Source organism: Channa argus, chromosome 23, assembly GCF_033026475.1.
Source record: "Channa argus isolate prfri chromosome 23, Channa argus male v1.0, whole genome shotgun sequence".
NCBI lineage: Eukaryota > Metazoa > Chordata > Actinopteri > Anabantiformes > Channidae > Channa > Channa argus.
The window spans coordinates 1,616,598-1,633,213 of NC_090219.1; the positions used below are offsets into that span (position 1 = coordinate 1,616,598).

At 40.0% G+C, this 16,616-nt stretch overlaps 3 protein-coding genes across 3 annotated transcripts in view; 1 reads left to right on the forward strand and 2 right to left on the reverse strand.

Annotated features, from left to right (window-relative positions):
* LOC137108617 (diacylglycerol kinase zeta-like) overlaps window positions 1–555 on the reverse strand; it is a 106,331-nt gene extending 105,776 nt beyond the window's left edge. The window contains exon 1 of the mRNA XM_067493428.1: window positions 73–555. Within this exon, the coding sequence (XP_067349529.1) occupies window positions 73–195 (123 nt within the window). The 5' untranslated portion in view covers window positions 196–555. The remainder of the gene's footprint in view (window positions 1–72) is intronic.
* Window positions 98–8,627, forward strand: cryaa (crystallin, alpha A). Its single transcript, XM_067493438.1, has 5 exons — window positions 98–230; window positions 378–476; window positions 6,035–6,599; window positions 7,185–7,307; window positions 7,900–8,627. The coding sequence occupies exons 3-5, from the start codon at window positions 6,402–6,404 to the stop codon at window positions 8,107–8,109; spliced, it is 531 nt and encodes a 176-aa protein (XP_067349539.1). The 5' UTR covers window positions 98–230; window positions 378–476; window positions 6,035–6,401; the 3' UTR covers window positions 8,110–8,627.
* A 1,281-nt stretch (window positions 8,628–9,908) lies between these two features.
* On the reverse strand, window positions 9,909–16,221 carry hsf2bp (heat shock transcription factor 2 binding protein). The gene is made up of 9 exons (XM_067493945.1): window positions 16,210–16,221; window positions 15,851–15,986; window positions 15,385–15,488; window positions 15,096–15,245; window positions 14,826–14,970; window positions 13,571–13,688; window positions 11,909–12,012; window positions 11,488–11,687; window positions 9,909–10,765 (listed from the first exon to the last, which is right to left on the reverse strand). Exons 1-9 carry the CDS (start codon window positions 16,219–16,221, stop codon window positions 10,739–10,741), a joined length of 996 nt encoding a protein of 331 aa, XP_067350046.1. The 3' UTR covers window positions 9,909–10,738.
* Between the last annotated feature and the right edge of the window lie 395 nt (window positions 16,222–16,616).

The following is a 16,616-nucleotide window of genomic DNA, read 5'->3' on the forward strand; positions in this document are numbered from 1 at the left end:
ATTTGGGGCATAGTCTAGGCGAGTCTCTACAAAGCTGGCTGTATATAGCAGTAAACACCCCCACACACTCACCTGGTTGCTGCTGGGATCCAGCGTGCTCTTGGAGCTCCCTTCCGCAGCGAACACGTCCTCCTCCTCGGCTACGTCCTCCAAACCAGGCCGCTCCACAACTGGAGTAACAGAGTCTCTCATCATGCCTGCGGTCTCACTGTCCCGTCTGTCTTGATAATGTAAGGATTGATAATGTAATAATATCCGAACTATCTCACTCGCAGGCTGTCGTCTCAACTCCTCCCTGCTGTTTTCTTGAGCATTCAGAAGTTGCTATTTTGGTTCGTGCTTTAAAAATGCTTGTCTTTGTCCCATCCTCCGTGCAGATCGGTCTGTTTGGGTCAGTCAGAACCCAGAGCGGTGTAAGAAATGAAGACCAGATAAATGCACTATATGTCCATGCAGTAAGTTATCGTCAGCGGTAGGTGAGTGCTGTACACGCCGTCACCCACCTAAATTGCAGGAAATCAGCTGTGAGATCACGCTCTCGTTGTTGAGCTCTCTATCCTATCTCTCACTCTCGCGCGCGCGCGCCTCTTGTTGAGTAACACAACTACTATTTAAAGTGACAAATGAAAGTATAAAATCATGACTTGACTGTATCTGAACTGCAACTGCAATGATTTTTACTACAGAATAATGTCTGTTTTAATGCAGTGCTGCATAAAGACCTGAAGCTCATGATCATTCAGTTATGGTTTTTTCATGGTAAATGTTCTGCACTTATATATCGCTTTTTCTACCTATTGGCACTCAAAGCGCTTTACACTGCTTCTTATGGAAGAGAGCTTATCTTATATTTGCACTCACAATCACACACAGATGGGGGAGCTGGTTTGCAGCTGGCGAACGCTCACTGGGAGCAACTAAGTTGGGGTTCAGTGTCTTGCTCAAGGACACTTCGACGGGTGACCGTAGGAGCGGGGATTGAATTGAACTGCGAGATTAGTGGTCGACCGCTCTACCTTCCTGCGCCACAGTCGCATTTTTAGGCTTTGTCTCATGTGTTGAGAGATTTCTGTTCATTTTAAAAATGATTAAATTCTTTGCAATTTTATATTGTTTGATGTTATTCTCAAGGCACAGAATGATGGCACTCCCCTCGCCCCATCCTTACTTCTGAAAGACTCAACTTCTTTGGAACACTCTTTTTATACCCAATTATGAGGCTGTCCTGTTGACAATTAACCTCAATAGTGGTAAGATGTTCCTCCAGGTCTTTATTTTTACACAATTCACAGCCTTTTCAGTCTGTTGTTGCCCCCGTCAAAACTCTTTCGATTTGTCGCTGGCATTAAGTTCAAAATGAGCAAATATTTTTTCAACATTTGATATGTTGTCTTTGTATTGCAATCTAAAAAAGGTTTCAAGTGGTTTTCAAATGATTGTATCCTTTTTATTTACATTTTACACAATGTCCCTACTTTTCTAAAAGTGGGGTTTGTATGTTGGCGGCTTCTGATTAGTTTTAGTTTGGCCTAACACCAAAATGAAACAGTGCTGAGCTGGAAAAAGAAGTTCTGAACTGGGAGACAAAGGGAGTCAGGATATAATATTTATTTATTTTTTAATTATAATATAATGGACTTGATAGTCATTATCAAGTGGACAGTTGATAGTCCTATTAGGATGTATCTCAAAATTCCAAAACATAACCTCTGCCCTTCACCTGAGCCTGTAACATCTAGAATACATACGAATGGATAAGGTTTATAGATTTCTGTTCAGCCCTTAACACCAATCTCTTGGTGTAGAATTTTGGTATACTGGGTTTTTAAGACCTGCACATTTGAATATTGGACTTCTTCACAGACAGACTCCTGTCAGTTCTGGTTAGTAAAAACACCATTATAATCAAAACCAGAATCTCTTGGGGTTGTGTGCTGAGTCCAGTGCTCTTTGGACACCTGTTTCTGAATGTGAACAAAACAGCCAAATCACGCCCCACTGTACATAGGAACCATCGTGAAGTCAAGGACTCAGTCATGGAGCACCAAGTTCATCATAGACAACTTGAAATGCATCTCTTCTGACAAACAGAGCCCAGCAGCAGCACTTCCAGCAGCAAATGAAGACAGCAATCCTCCCTCCTTATATCCTTACCACATTCCACAGAGGTCATCTAGTTAGAGCCCGCTAAAGGCTCAGACCTTGCTCCCAGCCAATCAGGACACCAAAATGCTGCCTGAACGGAGCCAACAGTATTGTCAGACACCCCACCCACCCCTACAACAGAGTTCACCTATCTTCCCTCTGGCTAATGTTACTATAGCATACTATAGCTCCTATATGCAGGAGTGCCATGTAAAACACTGTCACATTCACTCTTAACATATGACAATGAAAGCAAACTTGAAAACTTTTTATGGCATCACAAATTACTCGAAATGTCTTCATGACTGTAGTCAAGAGGTCCACTCCGTGCCAGCAGTCTAACTAAAGATCTCTTCCTTTCGAGGAGACAAGTAACATGTTTGATGACCATGTTACAGTTGATCACTGATGTATGAGAATCATGGTACATAAGGTCTTCCATATTTCATTGGTAAATGCATTGTTTTCCATACATGATATAATTATTAGTGAGCCTAGAGTCTGTGTAGGACGACCTATTAATTTTTGGCAAAAATAAAGCATATATTATCAGTTTTTCCTTCACTGGAGAGCCCTGATGAGGCTTCCAATATGTAACTCTTTACAGAGACAAGCAATAAAATTGATAGGGTGTGAACTGCCAATCACAAATGAAGCAATATGCTATTTTAACTGCCATTTTAGAGAATTGGATTATACATATTTAGCTTCCCCAGGTGCTGATTATTAAGATGCTTGGTAGATGCTTTGGCAATGAAGCGGGCAGGGAAATGGTGGAGGAGGAACAGGCAGTAATTCATAACAAGTAAGCAGATAATCCAGTCAAAAACAGACCACAAAGAACAGGCTGAAAATAGGAAGGTTTTAAATATGAAAGTAATGCTGGGTGGCAACATCTACAGAGGTATGACAGTTTTGGAAAATGGCCTGGTACTATGAATACATATGAGGAAGCTTAAAAGTGAATAAGGAATAGGTGAGCAGAGGGGCAGTGGTACATCAGGTGACTGCACTAGTGGGAATATTCTCTCGTGAAAGAGAGATTATGTTAACCAGCTTAATAAAGGATTTTTTAAACAAGGTTTCTTCGAGACAGATAGGCAGGGCAAAATCTGAAATGACAAGAGCTAATACACGTGCACATGCAGGCAGAGCATGAACAAAGAAAAACGAAATATGACCAAATCGTTGTGTTATTACTTGAGATTAACCTTAAGGTGTCCATCAGGTTTTAGGAGGTTTTATAGCAGTGGTGGAGAACTCATGCTCCTTAAGGACCCCATTCCTGCTTCCTCTCTATCTATATCTGCCCTACCTACTTTTCTTCTGTGTTCTGACTGAACACACCTGATCCAGAATTACAGGGGGGAGGTTGAAAAACAAGCAGGGCTGCAACCCTCAAGTTGCCCATCGTTGTTTTAGATATCCAGAGGTTATGTGATCTCAGTCCAGCAGATGGCAGCAGAGGCTTCTCATAATGTGATCTATCTGTAAACAGGAAATTAAGTAGAGCAGGAATCTGTAGAACATAATTAAAATATATCGATTAGGCATGTTATGCATGAAAGGGAGAGATGTGGTGATTGGCCATCATCATCACATCATCATTTATTTTAGAGGAGGTCATGTCATAAGAAATGTTTGTATCTTTTGTGTCGTAATTTGTATTGTACACAAACATCTTTTAATAGAGTCTGGTTGTTGGTATTGGTGAAGGTGAGCAATGGCTAAAAATCTAGTTGGATGAGATGTCGAGCAAGATTCTGATGAGCTGATTGGAGGACCAGTGGTTACTGGATTTCATTAAAATGGTGGTAAAATGAATGGAGGAGGGTTTGCATGTGTCTGACTTTAAAGGAAATGCTGAATAAATGCCCAAACCTTTGCAAGCTACTGTGCGGTGAGAGAGTTTCTGGTTGCTGTAGATGTGCCTCTTGTCCCGGCCTAGGACAGATTCCTTCTAAGTGCCAAAATTCACAGTGGCCACTCTGTGCAAAAAGTTAAAGATGCTAAAGATACTTTCCAAGATTTTAGCACCAAAGTCCCTCTTTGCGGATGGAATAAATAAGAGCAAAATGTGATCAAATGTGGTTCTATAAACATAATCTATGATGAGAGGACAGAAGGTTTTCTGGAGGTCTTGTAAGCAAAAAGTACTTTCAGAATCACAAGAGATTTTTAAGGATAAGTTAACTTTTTTCCAGGTATTCCAGTTAGATGACATGTTCTAAAACATAGCCTGCTGCCATGTTGTCTTCTTGAACTGTCTTTGTCCCTTCTAAAGAGGAAAAAACAGTGAATGAAAGTGAGCATACCTATTCTGCAACTTTCCAGATTGTTGGCCAAAAAAGAGAGCCGTGGAAGGACAGAACCCACAGCTATTGTCTGAATGCTGACTCTGCCGAACTCCAGCTAGTCTAAATGCATCTACGTCCGGTGTGCAGCAGCTACCTATGCTGGACCCCAACCATCTCTCCAAACTCTCCCTAAAACAGCCCGAAGCTCGGCCCAGTTGCTCTTGGCTTGTGGCTGCATGGAACAGCTAAGCCCCTGTGCTAGCTGGCCAAAGCCCTGTGGGATTAGACTAATACAGGCAATGGGAAGCCACTGGTGGTGAAACAACAGGCTTGGGAAGCAACCCCTAATTTTTACATTAGAACTGGCCCTTTTTTTACAACACTCTGCTACCATGTTCTCTAGTAATATTACCTGCTTCTTTATTATTGTGCCTTTTTCTTTTCGTGCAGCTTTTCAATGAATGATGTGCATAAAACTGTGAAAAAACAATCACAAAGTAAAACCAGGAAAGGCTTTCATACAAAAAACTCAAAATTGCATTTAGACCAGATGAAAATGATCACTGATGTAGCAGAAACTTTAAAAGCAAACTATGTATGGAGTAGATGAACTGGGTCTCTACCTGAAGCCAGGTCTCTGTCAGGCTTACACCACTGGTTCACTTGGGTGTGTCACCCAGTGGGCCCACAACTGCCAAAGTTAGATGTAAGGGTTGGTGCATTGCCTGTTAGCTGGCGGGTAAAGCTTGGGGCCTCATGCTGATGTAAAAAATCAAAACTTTCAAGTGAAAAAGGAAGGTAGAGCGGTTGTTCACCAATCTCACAGTTGTTGGTTCAATCACCGGCTTCACCGGTCACATGTTAAAGTGTCCTTGAGCAAGACAATGAACCCCAACTTAGTTGCTCCCAGTAAGTGTTGGCCAGCTGCATAGCAGCTCCCCCATCAGTGTATGAGTGTGTGTGTGATTGGGAGTGTGAATGGGTGAATAAGAAGCAGTGTAAAGTGCTTTGAGTGCCAATAGGTAGAAAAGCGCTATATAAGTGCAGACCATCTGCTTATTACTTTTACGTGAGTGGAGAATTTTTTTTAAGCCAATACTTTTGTACTTCATCCACCTCTGCTTTTGCTGCATATAGAGCTGTGTAGCTGCAGACCGTTTACAGACTGTTCAGAGTAGCCATGCTGACCCTAGTCCTCTATGACATTATTAAGACCACCAGTGTTAATGTGGCCGAATAAACACACTGAACTTATTATTTCCTTCTTTCAGTTCAGGTTTTGGTTTCAATGCCAAAATGCCCCTCTCCTGGCTCCATATTTGCACACCAAAACATCTGTTCTCATCTTTGTACCTTGTTGTCATTTGCTACTCCACTGACACTGGACAGCATTGTTTCTACATCTGTTTTCCTTCCACACACATTTGCTGAACATTAACAGTGGCATTATATCACTGACTGACTGACAGAATAGATACAAGTGTGTCTGATTGTGCATTATCACTTAGGTAAAATCTCTCAGTGTCTTTAGTTGGCTTCCTGACCTCATTGTCTCTGCTGTGGACTTCTCATCTCTCTTGTCCCTCTGGCAGGGTTTGTTTTGGCAGCCCTCAGTGTCTGGTGTGTAGATGGCACTAGGTCGCACCAGGGTCTAGACCTAGCAGTGCCCCTCATCCTCAACCCTGATTCTGCTGACGAGGCCCAACCCACCATGAGATAATGCCATTCCAGAGGGATTGTGGCCTAAGCCTCTCTTTCTGGCTCTCAGGTATATAAAGAGGAGGTAACTGGTGGGCAGAGGACGAAGCACTCTGGAAACATTCTTCAGTACTTGCTTTTATTATCATCATTGTTTCCCCTGTTTTGCAACACATCTTTTGCTCTAACTACTGGACTCTGAGCTGTGCAGGTTCATCTGCCAACCTAAAATCGAGCTAGACTAAACTGTCTCCAGTCACTATGGATATTGCCATCCAGCAACCCTGGTTCAGACGTGCCCTGGGCTCTGTCTACCCTGGCCGACTTTTTGACCAGTTTTTTGGAGAAGGGATGTTTGACTACGACCTCTTTCCTTACACTGCATCTACCATTAGCCCCTATTACAGACAGTCACTGTTCCGCGGCTTTATGGATTTTAGCAACTCTGGAATCTCTGAGGTAACAAGATTAGACTCTCATCAGGACTCACACCTTTAGCACTTTGGAAAAATGCAGATGGGTGAAAAGTTCTAATCTATATATTTAGAAATATCGAAAAGTGTAAAACAAGCACTTTTTTCCATCAACTTAATATTTAATGCATATTCAGCTAGTACAAGTGTTCCTCAAACAAAAATTTAAGTTAAATTTTATTTAACTTATGATTTTGCACATATTTTCATTATTTTACTCTAACATTTATTTTGTTCACGCCTTGACAATTTTTGTTACTTCTGATGATGAAAGAACCTTTATACTAGCTGAGTGGCAACAATCAGCTAGTGCAAATGTTCTTCCATCACCCAAACAAGAACACAATTCTTCTTTTTTTAATATCTGTACTCAAGCAAAATATAGTTGCAAAAGTTATATCTGAGAAGTCAATAGAATTCTAAATAAAAAAGTATTTTAACATGAGCATCAGCGGTTTTCCATCTATTGCCCTGATTTATTTGCATTTATTACATTTATGTATGTTTGGTATTCTTATGATATTGATATAATATAACAGAGCAGCTGTATATGTGTTTGTGTTCCTCTCAGGTGAGGTCAGATCGGGATAAGTTCACAGTCTATCTGGATGTCAAGCACTTCTCTCCTGATGAGCTCAGTGTGAAAGTCACTGATGACTACGTGGAGATCCAGGGCAAGCATGGAGAAAGACAGGTAGTCCTTATCTTCTCATATAAACACACATATCAATTTCGAAAATAAAACTTAATAAGTTAATAAAACTGTGGGGATCACTGTATGCAGACATGAGGCATTGTGGGTTATTTCCCTCCAAAGAGTAATGTAACTTCAATCCCAAAGTTACTGGATTATAAAAATTTAAGTCACTAATTACTAAAGCAATAACACCTCATCTGAAAACAATTCTTAGGAATAATCAGGGCCTGTAGTTGAGACACAATTCTATTAGACTACAACACAGGTTTAAGTGTGTAGTAACAAGGAGGACCTGCCCTACTGGTAACAGTGTTAGGCTGTCAGGTTCTTGTATGTTAAAGCTACAATCTTTAACTAGTGTAGCATGAGGCAAAGAGTTTTGAAATTAGATAGTTGTGCACTCATCCCAGCCTACTGTTTTCTTTTCTTGAAGAGCAACTTTGTTGATTTTCATAACAATACTGTGCTGCGAGGATTATTTTCCATAATAATATAACGCCCATTTAGATAAGGTATTGTATTGTTCCTTCAATCAGTAGTCTTTTTGTGGACTGACCCTGCCATAACTGCATTAACGATGTTGTTCCAGGATGACCACGGTTACATCTCTCGTGAATTTCATCGCCGCTACCGCCTCCCCTCCAATCTTGACAAGTCAGCAGTCACCTGCTCCCTTTCAGCTGATGGCCTGCTAACACTGACCGGGCCAAAGGTCACCTTGGGGAGTGAATCCGGCCGCAGTGAGCGCAGCATCCCTGTCACTCGTGATGACAAGCCCAATGCTGCTGCGTCCTCCTAGACACCGAGTGGTGGGAGTTGACCAGCGTCGCTGGAGTGGCTCTGTGCCCCAGCGACCGCATCAAGTAGGATGGACGAACACCAAATTCTTCTTAACTACTTTCCTTAGAGGATATCTATGTCCTCCTTGCTTTAGTCTCTTCTCTGTAGATTCTTCTTAGCTCACTCTTACAGTATTATTAGTATCATTGTTTTGAATTTAACAAACATCTCCCCATGAGGGTGATTGAGTGAAGGGCTGCTGGAGTTTTTAGGGAGAAAACGTATTTCAGGATGAGACATTCACATGACCTAAGACTCCATTTGGTTGAGTGTTGATAATTTGTTTCAGAGCAAACACTCGCCCTGAACATGGGAAGTAAATATCACACGTCTTTCCTACCAGTGAGGTTCTCTAAGGTCCTGGCTGCTGCAGTTCTTGTGCTGACTCTTTGACACCTATCCTCTCTTGTCTTAAATATATCCCGCACTGTAGCCTTGTTCATTCATACATACTGAGAAGTCCATACTCAAGAAACATATAATAAAGCTGTTAAATTAACAAAAGTCATGTCATGTGAGTTAATTCTAGTGTTCTGTGAATCACTCATTAAGTCATATTAAGTAAATTAAGTCAATTTATGTACAATGTGTGGATTCAACATTTTACTCTACCTAGATTTAAAACTGATTCAGTTAAATTAATTATTTTATTTCTGTTAATAAATTCATACTCACTATCATGTAATGAAACTGCTTTCTAAAAATTTTGTAATGCAGTAAGTGCAGTTTAGAAAGATTTGTAATTAACAATAAAATTTGTAGTAAGTGCAAAGACCTCTAACACGTTTCACTATTGGTTCACCCTCTGATTCCCTTAGACACATATTTGCACTCACCATTCATCAGGAGGATTGTATCCTTTTGGAATTGCCAACCAAAACTGAAAAAAATGCCATGGGGTGACTGTGGCGCAGGAAGGTAGAGCGGTTGTCCACCAATCTTGCAGTTGTTGGTTCAATCCCTGGCTTCACATGTCGAAGTGTCCTTGAACAAGACAGTAAACCCCAATTTAGTTGCTCCCAGTGAGTGTTGCCCAGTGTTGTTCCCCCATCTGTGTGTGATTGTGAGTACAAATGGATGAATAATGATTGGTGTCTGATGAACACTCAGCAGGGCCTGACACTAAACAATCTAGGCCTCCAAATTTTACCCCTAGCTATATGCTGGGCAGGAAAGAAATGGAGTGGCCAAGAACCTCGGCACTGTCCTACATAAAACACAGGGTCAGATGTCCCTATGATAATGTATGACTTTCACAAAGTTGGAAGTGGAAAAACAGGACATGGCCTTAAAAGTCCCAGCTGATGAGGCAATGCTTCTGTTGGGTTGTGCTCTGACACTCAAAAAGGTTTATGGCTCCACTAATGACGTGCCGTTAATGGCAGAGCGCACACACAAGGCAAAGGCTCACTTTGATGATAGGACGCCTCCATAAAGAGCTAAAGTGAGAGCAGATTGGTTACCTGAAGCAATGAGGCCCGACTCAAAAGCTCACTGATATTTCTATTATCACTAATAACAACAAATCCAGGCTTGGAATGCAGCCACAACAGTATGTTGTGTGTTTTACTGTTTTAAGAATGGTGGGTTTTTGAAAAATTATCTAATATAATTGTTTGTTCAATATTAAATTTTGTGACCTTTAATAAACACCATGAGACATTGGGACTGATAGACCAAACATCACGGCTTGACAGAAGAGCCAGACACCTCGAACACTGAAAAAAGTACTTTAAATGAGAGCATTGTGAAGATTTATGATTTGGACCAAACAATGTTACAATGACCTTAGTACCTGCTCTGATGCATTTTTAGTTTAATTTCCTGAGTTTTTAATGCTAAGAATTATACCGTTAGTAAACATCCTAAAATAATAAAGCTTTCTACTAAAGCTTATTATGAAGTGCTTGATAATTTGTTATGGAATATGGAGACAAATGTGTAAACTCTTCATATGCATAAACAATTTCAAACAGAATTAAATCAGAATTACACAAACATCATCTTTATTATGTGTTACACAAAACAGTATTTTCATATACAGAATGTGAACCAATATGAAGCCTTAAAAGTTTTGCATTAAAGAGTTTTACATTAACACATAGCTTTGACCGGAATGAAACTGGATGAGTGAAAACCTCAATTTATTTATTTTTTTCTCATTTTCAACATGAATGGCTATTGGCAGCCCAAACACAGATCCTAAAGATCTAGGATAACACAAAAGTTGGTAACTGAAGACAATGAGTCCACATGAGAGACTGTTTCCCTGCCCCAGCCCTGGAAACACACAAGCGTTCCCACACACAATTTACACTAAGTCATTCACAATTTTCACAGTTTACAAGACTCAAAATAAGTTGACACATTTTCATATTTAAAAAAATAAATATCACAAATAATAACCCTAATCGTTAAGCCTAGAATGCCACAGTGTGTTGTCAAAATTATTGTTTAGCTCAAGTCTCACATATGTTCCTTTCCTTGAATAATTCATAAGCAGAGTGTTTCCTGAAGCTACGTATGCTCACCTTAAAATTGAAAGCTTCTTTGCTGTCTCACAGACATCATTACTATAGAAAAACCATTTACCCCGTACCCTCATGGACTGAGCGCTGAAAAGAGAAACAGATTTATTTAAAAATTCACCCAACTTAAAGTGTACACCTGGATATTCCGGCAGGGTTTCTGACATTGCAAAATGACACAGCCAATTATACACCAACTAACTAATTAACTATCTAACAAAAATTTATGTTTTCTTTTAAATTTTATCAGATTTGAAAATGGTCATGTTTTTAGGCTGAAAACATCAAGTAGCAAGTAGCAATGTTTTTCCAAGTTAAGCAGCTAAAGCAGCTAAATATTTATTTTTTGAAAGAAATACTCATATGACCTAAAAATAAACCTGGTTATACCAATTAAATACAGCCAATGAAACAATACCTACAGTGCTAAAAGTATCACAGTTTTTCACTGCTGATGAACTTACCTTTACAGCTGCACACGTTCCAGCAACTGGCAGGAGTAAGGTAAAGTGGCTGCTAGGTCTGCTTAACACTCTAAAAAAACAAATCCTCCTTTCATAATGATCCTGTACATACAGGCATGTACAGAACTGCACATGTTGAAACGCATGATGCAAGATCAATGTTGCACAACAACCTGAGCAAGATTAGATGCGTTCATATACACTGATCAGATCTTGATATAAAACCCTAGTGAGGCTGATCAGTGTATATTTATTATTAAATACATGTACTAAGACAGTAATATCTTTGCTTTGTCTTATGGCTGAGTGGAGATACAAGGGTGCTGCATGTTGGGACTGTTGTACCTGTTGGAGGGCCTGTAGATCCTCCAAAGTCTGTTGGGCAGCCAGTCTGACACTTGGCTGCACACTGGATGTGAGCTGGCTGACGTGAGCCTGGAGTTCAGGATCCAGCAAAGAGGAGCCCAATAGGAGCAGCGCATCTTCTTCCAATAACATAGACTGCAGGAGACGCAATGAGTGTAGACAGACTTCCCAGTCCCTACCTGTCAGACAGAGATCAGAGGTGGTTGGGAGGCTCAGACAGGGACTAAGTCTGTACGGTTGCTGTCCACAGTAACAGTAGTAACTACAGATTAACCAAGAAGCTGATCCCTGAATGGTAAGAGGTCTCATTACATTGAACATAGCTGTGACTTATGTTACTCTGTTTATGCAGTTTGTAGAGCATTTAGTGGATCCGAATTAACTTGGTGTGCTTTCCTACCATCCAGCAGGGTCCAGATGAGAGGCAGGAGTCCTGGGTTCCCACTGATGTACCTCAGGCCTTTGACATTGATGCTAACATTATAGAGAGCCATCAGCATCAGCCTGCAACGAAACATCAGCATGGTAAGGTTTACTGAAACACAAGGATGTACTAAAGTTCAGCAATGACACCTTCTGCCCAAATCTAGAAACTAAAATCTACTGTAGGACTGAATCTCATGTTAATTTATTAAAGGCTATCCATGTTGGAAGTGTACAGCCTGTGACACTATCATGAAAACAGTGCACCTACAATAGCAAACTTTATTGCTGGTGAAGATTTCCACATCAAATTATGCAAAACCTGTCATATAAAGAACATCATAGATGTCTTACATTGTCCATGAAACATATCTTATGTAGGAAAAAACATCTCTCCAGTTGAAAACAAGAATTTCAGACCAAAGATTAGTCATTAGACATATGTCTTATCTCTCTTGTTGCTCAGCATTATAAAAGAAAAGAATCATCCTGTTTCACACGCTAAGTAAGTTGGTGCAAAATATGTGATGCAGCCACACAGAGGTGTTGATTTGAAGAGAGAATCCGTTAGGATTTTCATATTAAAAATTGCCATGTCCCATACTAATTAAAATTGGAATAAATGTGTCTTCCACTACATAGCTCATAATGGTTTACCTGATGCTTCACTATATGCATACTCATTTTATTATTTTGTTCATGTTTCTTTGCATTGATTCTCCCAAAATATGGTTATATTTCTGATGGCTGTAGGATCAAGTTTAATATGGGACAATGTGAAATTTCTATAAAAGCAGATTTGACGATAAGATGATTGACAAAGATACACTGTTATGACGCTTAAGAATTGTTGCACACTGAAGTTGACATAGCTGAAATGTTTGTGTTGACATGTAATTTTTGTACAAAAAAAAAAAACAAATTAAATCACTGTGAATTTGAATGTGTGAACTATGTTTTGTATGGACTTTGGTTAAACGCACTCAGTCATGATCCTCATCTTGACTTTTGTTTTGTTCCTTGGGCTCCCCTTCTGGTTTACACATATACACATAGCAGTCAATATCACAAATACCGAACACACACAATTGTGGTTCTCTGCCACACCCACTGTCTCACAGTTCTTAGTCTGCTTCCCACTCCTGTCATTACCTTTCCCATTCCCATCACTCAGCAAAGGCCGGCCTCCCCAAAACACAGACAAACACACATCTCACTTGTTCTATTCTGTAGTACAACTGAGTGCAAAAATCCCTGTATTCAAAAATGGCAAAAAGAGTAATTAAAGTTCATTTTTATTAATTTATCAAGGGAGATGTAAACTTTTGACTGATATAATTTTTTTTCTATTTTACTATGACTATTTTTATTTACTTGTTGAATATGTTTGTTACTTTTAATGATGAAGGAACATTAGTAGAAGCTAAATGAGAATTGTTATTCTGTTAGGGTTAAGTGTTTATCCCTTATATGCTGTTTCAATGTAAGAGGGAATGTCTGCCTCAAACTAAAAGCTTAGTTATTGATTATTTAATGCAATGTTCATTTAAAAGAGAGGTTTATTGAGGCAAACCAAAACGTGTTATTAATATAAACAATTAAACTGAGGTTTGTAGTGTTCAATCACAGCTCCACATACACTTTCAGTTTGGGGAAGACGCCCGGCTTCATCAGTTCCAAAAGCTTCAGTAGAATGTCCAGTAGGACATGTGCTGAGCTGGCGAGAAAGTCTCGTCCACATGACACTGCTGCAATGTCTGGTGGGAGATAAAGACAAGTCAGTTGATTGGGAATATGTGGTCACTGCAATAATTCAGACATTTGCAGTTTTTTGGAATTCCTCAAAAGGAATGTCACCGCTGACATTAGGGATTTAAAGGTGTCGACATATACGTATGAGCTGGTTTGACGTAGTCATAATGTTTCCTGTTCTGTCCTTCTCTATCTGCCTGAGATATTGTTTTGACAGCATACTTTCCTTTTCTATACATTCATACTATTCTGCTTGAAACTTGTACAGTGAGTAATGACATGCAAATATGTAAACTGCAGACTTTATCACAATTATGGGAAGGCGGACCCAAGTGAGGAGACTGTGAGAGGGACTGAACTAAATAAACACGTTTATTGGTAAAAATCAACAGTTAACAGGAGTCGCTCCTAACAGGAGGGTACAAAGGAATACATGACTGACAACGGAAATATGCTGAGCAACAAGGATTCCAGGGAAACAACCTTGAACACTAAACCCGAATGAAAATAAGAAATCATAAGAAACTAAAACATATCCCACTAAACCTAAATTACCAACCTGAACGCAAAACCTAAACCAGAATGAATACACGGGAAAAGACTAAGGCAACTAATAAACAGAAACACACCAAACAAAATAAGACATGGATAAGAAACACAACCTACAAAACCAGAATGAACACACGGGAAGAGACAAAGGAAAACTAAAAAACAGAAGCATCCCAAGCCCCAGACCAAAAGTTGCTAGAAAATAGAGTGTCATACACAGGAGTCAGGATTGCTAGGATCAGGCAAACCATGAGTTAAGGACATAGTCTGGCAGGAAGATGACAAGGATCTGGCAAAGAACTGTGGGGAAGGCTGGACTTAAATAGTGAGGGGAACAGGTGCAAACAATGAGTGGTAATGACCGGTAAAGCTACAGAACAGAACTAGGAACAGGAAGTGGGGAAAAAGGGGCTGCAAAATAAAAGTCTAAAGAGAGGTAGCGGGAGTGTCTGATCATGACAGACTTAGTTCAGGGAATGAGATTGACACCTTTGATATTCAGAATACACTGTTCATTAGACAATAGAAAAATAAGAATCTTCAAAGTGTGTGTGTACAAAGTGACAGGTTGCAGTAAGAAGCCTTAAACTTACTAGTGACAGTTCCAGCCAGAGCCAGCACAAACTCATACTCCTGGGAGTTGAGGTCCTCAGTTTGAGCTTTGACCTCCTCATCTAGTGACCTAACAAAACTCTCTAGAGACTGAGCAGCTACATCCAGGAAAGACTGGAGCTTCCCCTGCACCAATCAATGTGCAGGCACACACACACAAACAAGACAGACACACACATCAGCACATGAAATTTAATTGGGATGGGAATAACACGCACACATACACAAACAGACTGGAGGCGATGACTCACATCAGCTAACCAGAGTGTGACTGTGTCCTCTCTGGCAGAGCAGCTCCACAGCAGATTGCAGGCTGCAGACCCAAGACATAAGCAGAAGTCTGCCTGCTGCTGTAGCTCTGCTCTGCTTTTCCACAGCTGCTCACGGAGAAGCAGCTTCTCCTACATAAAGACACATACGCAGAAGTAGCAGCACACAGCAAGGTGTTTCTTGATATAAAAAATAATGGGTTAGGTAACAGTGTGAATATCATATAGGCATTAATAGTCAGACTGCATAGTGCTTGTCCTGTCCTCTCACCTCTCTCTCTTTTTGACATTCAGTCTGCACTGCATTAAGTCGAGACTGAAGGTGGAGGCAGTTCTGTCGTAGCTGCTCCTGCTCCTGTGCAAGCTGCTCCTTCGCTACACACACGTACACAATGTCTATGATTGGTGTTTAGATTTGGCTAAAAAGGTCAAGTGAAAACTATACTCACTGACATACATGTTCTAATGCAATCCAGTACAGCAGCTTTGACATGAATTTTACACTACCAAGGTTTTATTTTCTCAGTTTCTAAGTTGAAACTATCAGGAAGGTGATAATTCTACTATACGTTTATTAGTGAGGTCATATAGGGTGGTAGAGTTATTACTGGAGTGCATTATATTAATAGATGGCTCTAATGTTTTGGCCAGCCTATTTAAAATGAATGAGAGGGCCCAAAGATTAGAACACAGCATCCACCTCCCCTGTTAGAAGGTGAGGTTGAATGGAAGCATACTTGTCTGAGCTTCGCGAGCTTTATGCAGCATTTGAATCAGGTCTCTATTGAGAACGTTGGGCAGGAACTCCCTCAGCTGCATGACTTCGGTGGTTAACTTCTCTACATCGTTTTTCCTCACTATTACAAAGCCATCCTGAAACAAAGATAAATCTCAATACATCCATATATCTGAAATTAACAGAGGGGGTAAGTATTTTGTCCAAGTTACAGCTAATAATTATTTGCTGTCATAGTCTTCACTGTCTATCTGAAATTAGTTTTTTATAAACACAAAAATATTTTGTCCAGTTTACTTTTAATGGTTATTCACTGTCAAAGATCTATGGCATTACCACACATTTACTGTCTTGCCTGACCTGTGACGCCATCCTGCTTTTTGTTTTACCTATTTATTAAACATCTTCTCAAAGTGAAACAGCTAGACACATTTCAAGTGATAGATTTAAACTCAGAACACTTCATCTTGTGTCTAGAAGTCTTAAAGTCTTATTCTACTTTGTTATAGGTATGTCCTACAGTTAGGTATGTGTGTGTCTGTGTGTGTAATTGTTAAATGTAGCAGAGTTAATATGTTTGATTAACCAGTAACTTAAAGTGTGTTTGAAATGTTATACTATAACCTTAACAGTTTCCTTAACCTTACCTTTGCTCCAGGAGCCAAAGCCAATGTATTCCTGCCTAGAAAGCCTGACATCTTCTCTCTGTGTTTCCTGTCTCTTTCTACCTTTGCCGGCTGACTCTTCTTTTTCTGTAGGAGTGTTAG

What these genes read in the sequence shown, in the direction of transcription:
- cryaa (XM_067493438.1), top strand. Translation starts at nt 6,402, where the DNA reads ATGGATATTGCCATCCAGCAACCCTGGTTCAGACGTGCCCTGGGCTCT. An exon ending in GCAACTCTGGAATCTCTGAG is followed by an intron (nt 6,600 to 7,184) that starts GTAACAAGATTA and finishes TGTTCCTCTCAG; the next exon opens with GTGAGGTCAGATCGGGATAA. An exon ending in GCAAGCATGGAGAAAGACAG is followed by an intron (nt 7,308 to 7,899) that starts GTAGTCCTTATC and finishes ATGTTGTTCCAG; the next exon opens with GATGACCACGGTTACATCTC.
- hsf2bp (XM_067493945.1), bottom strand. An exon ending in AGCTCGCGAAGCTCAGACAA is followed by an intron (nt 15,489 to 15,850) that starts GTATGCTTCCAT and finishes ACGTGTGTGTAG; the next exon opens with CGAAGGAGCAGCTTGCACAG. An exon ending in ATCTACAGGCCCTCCAACAG is followed by an intron (nt 10,766 to 11,487) that starts GTACAACAGTCC and finishes TTCTCTTTTCAG; the next exon opens with CGCTCAGTCCATGAGGGTAC.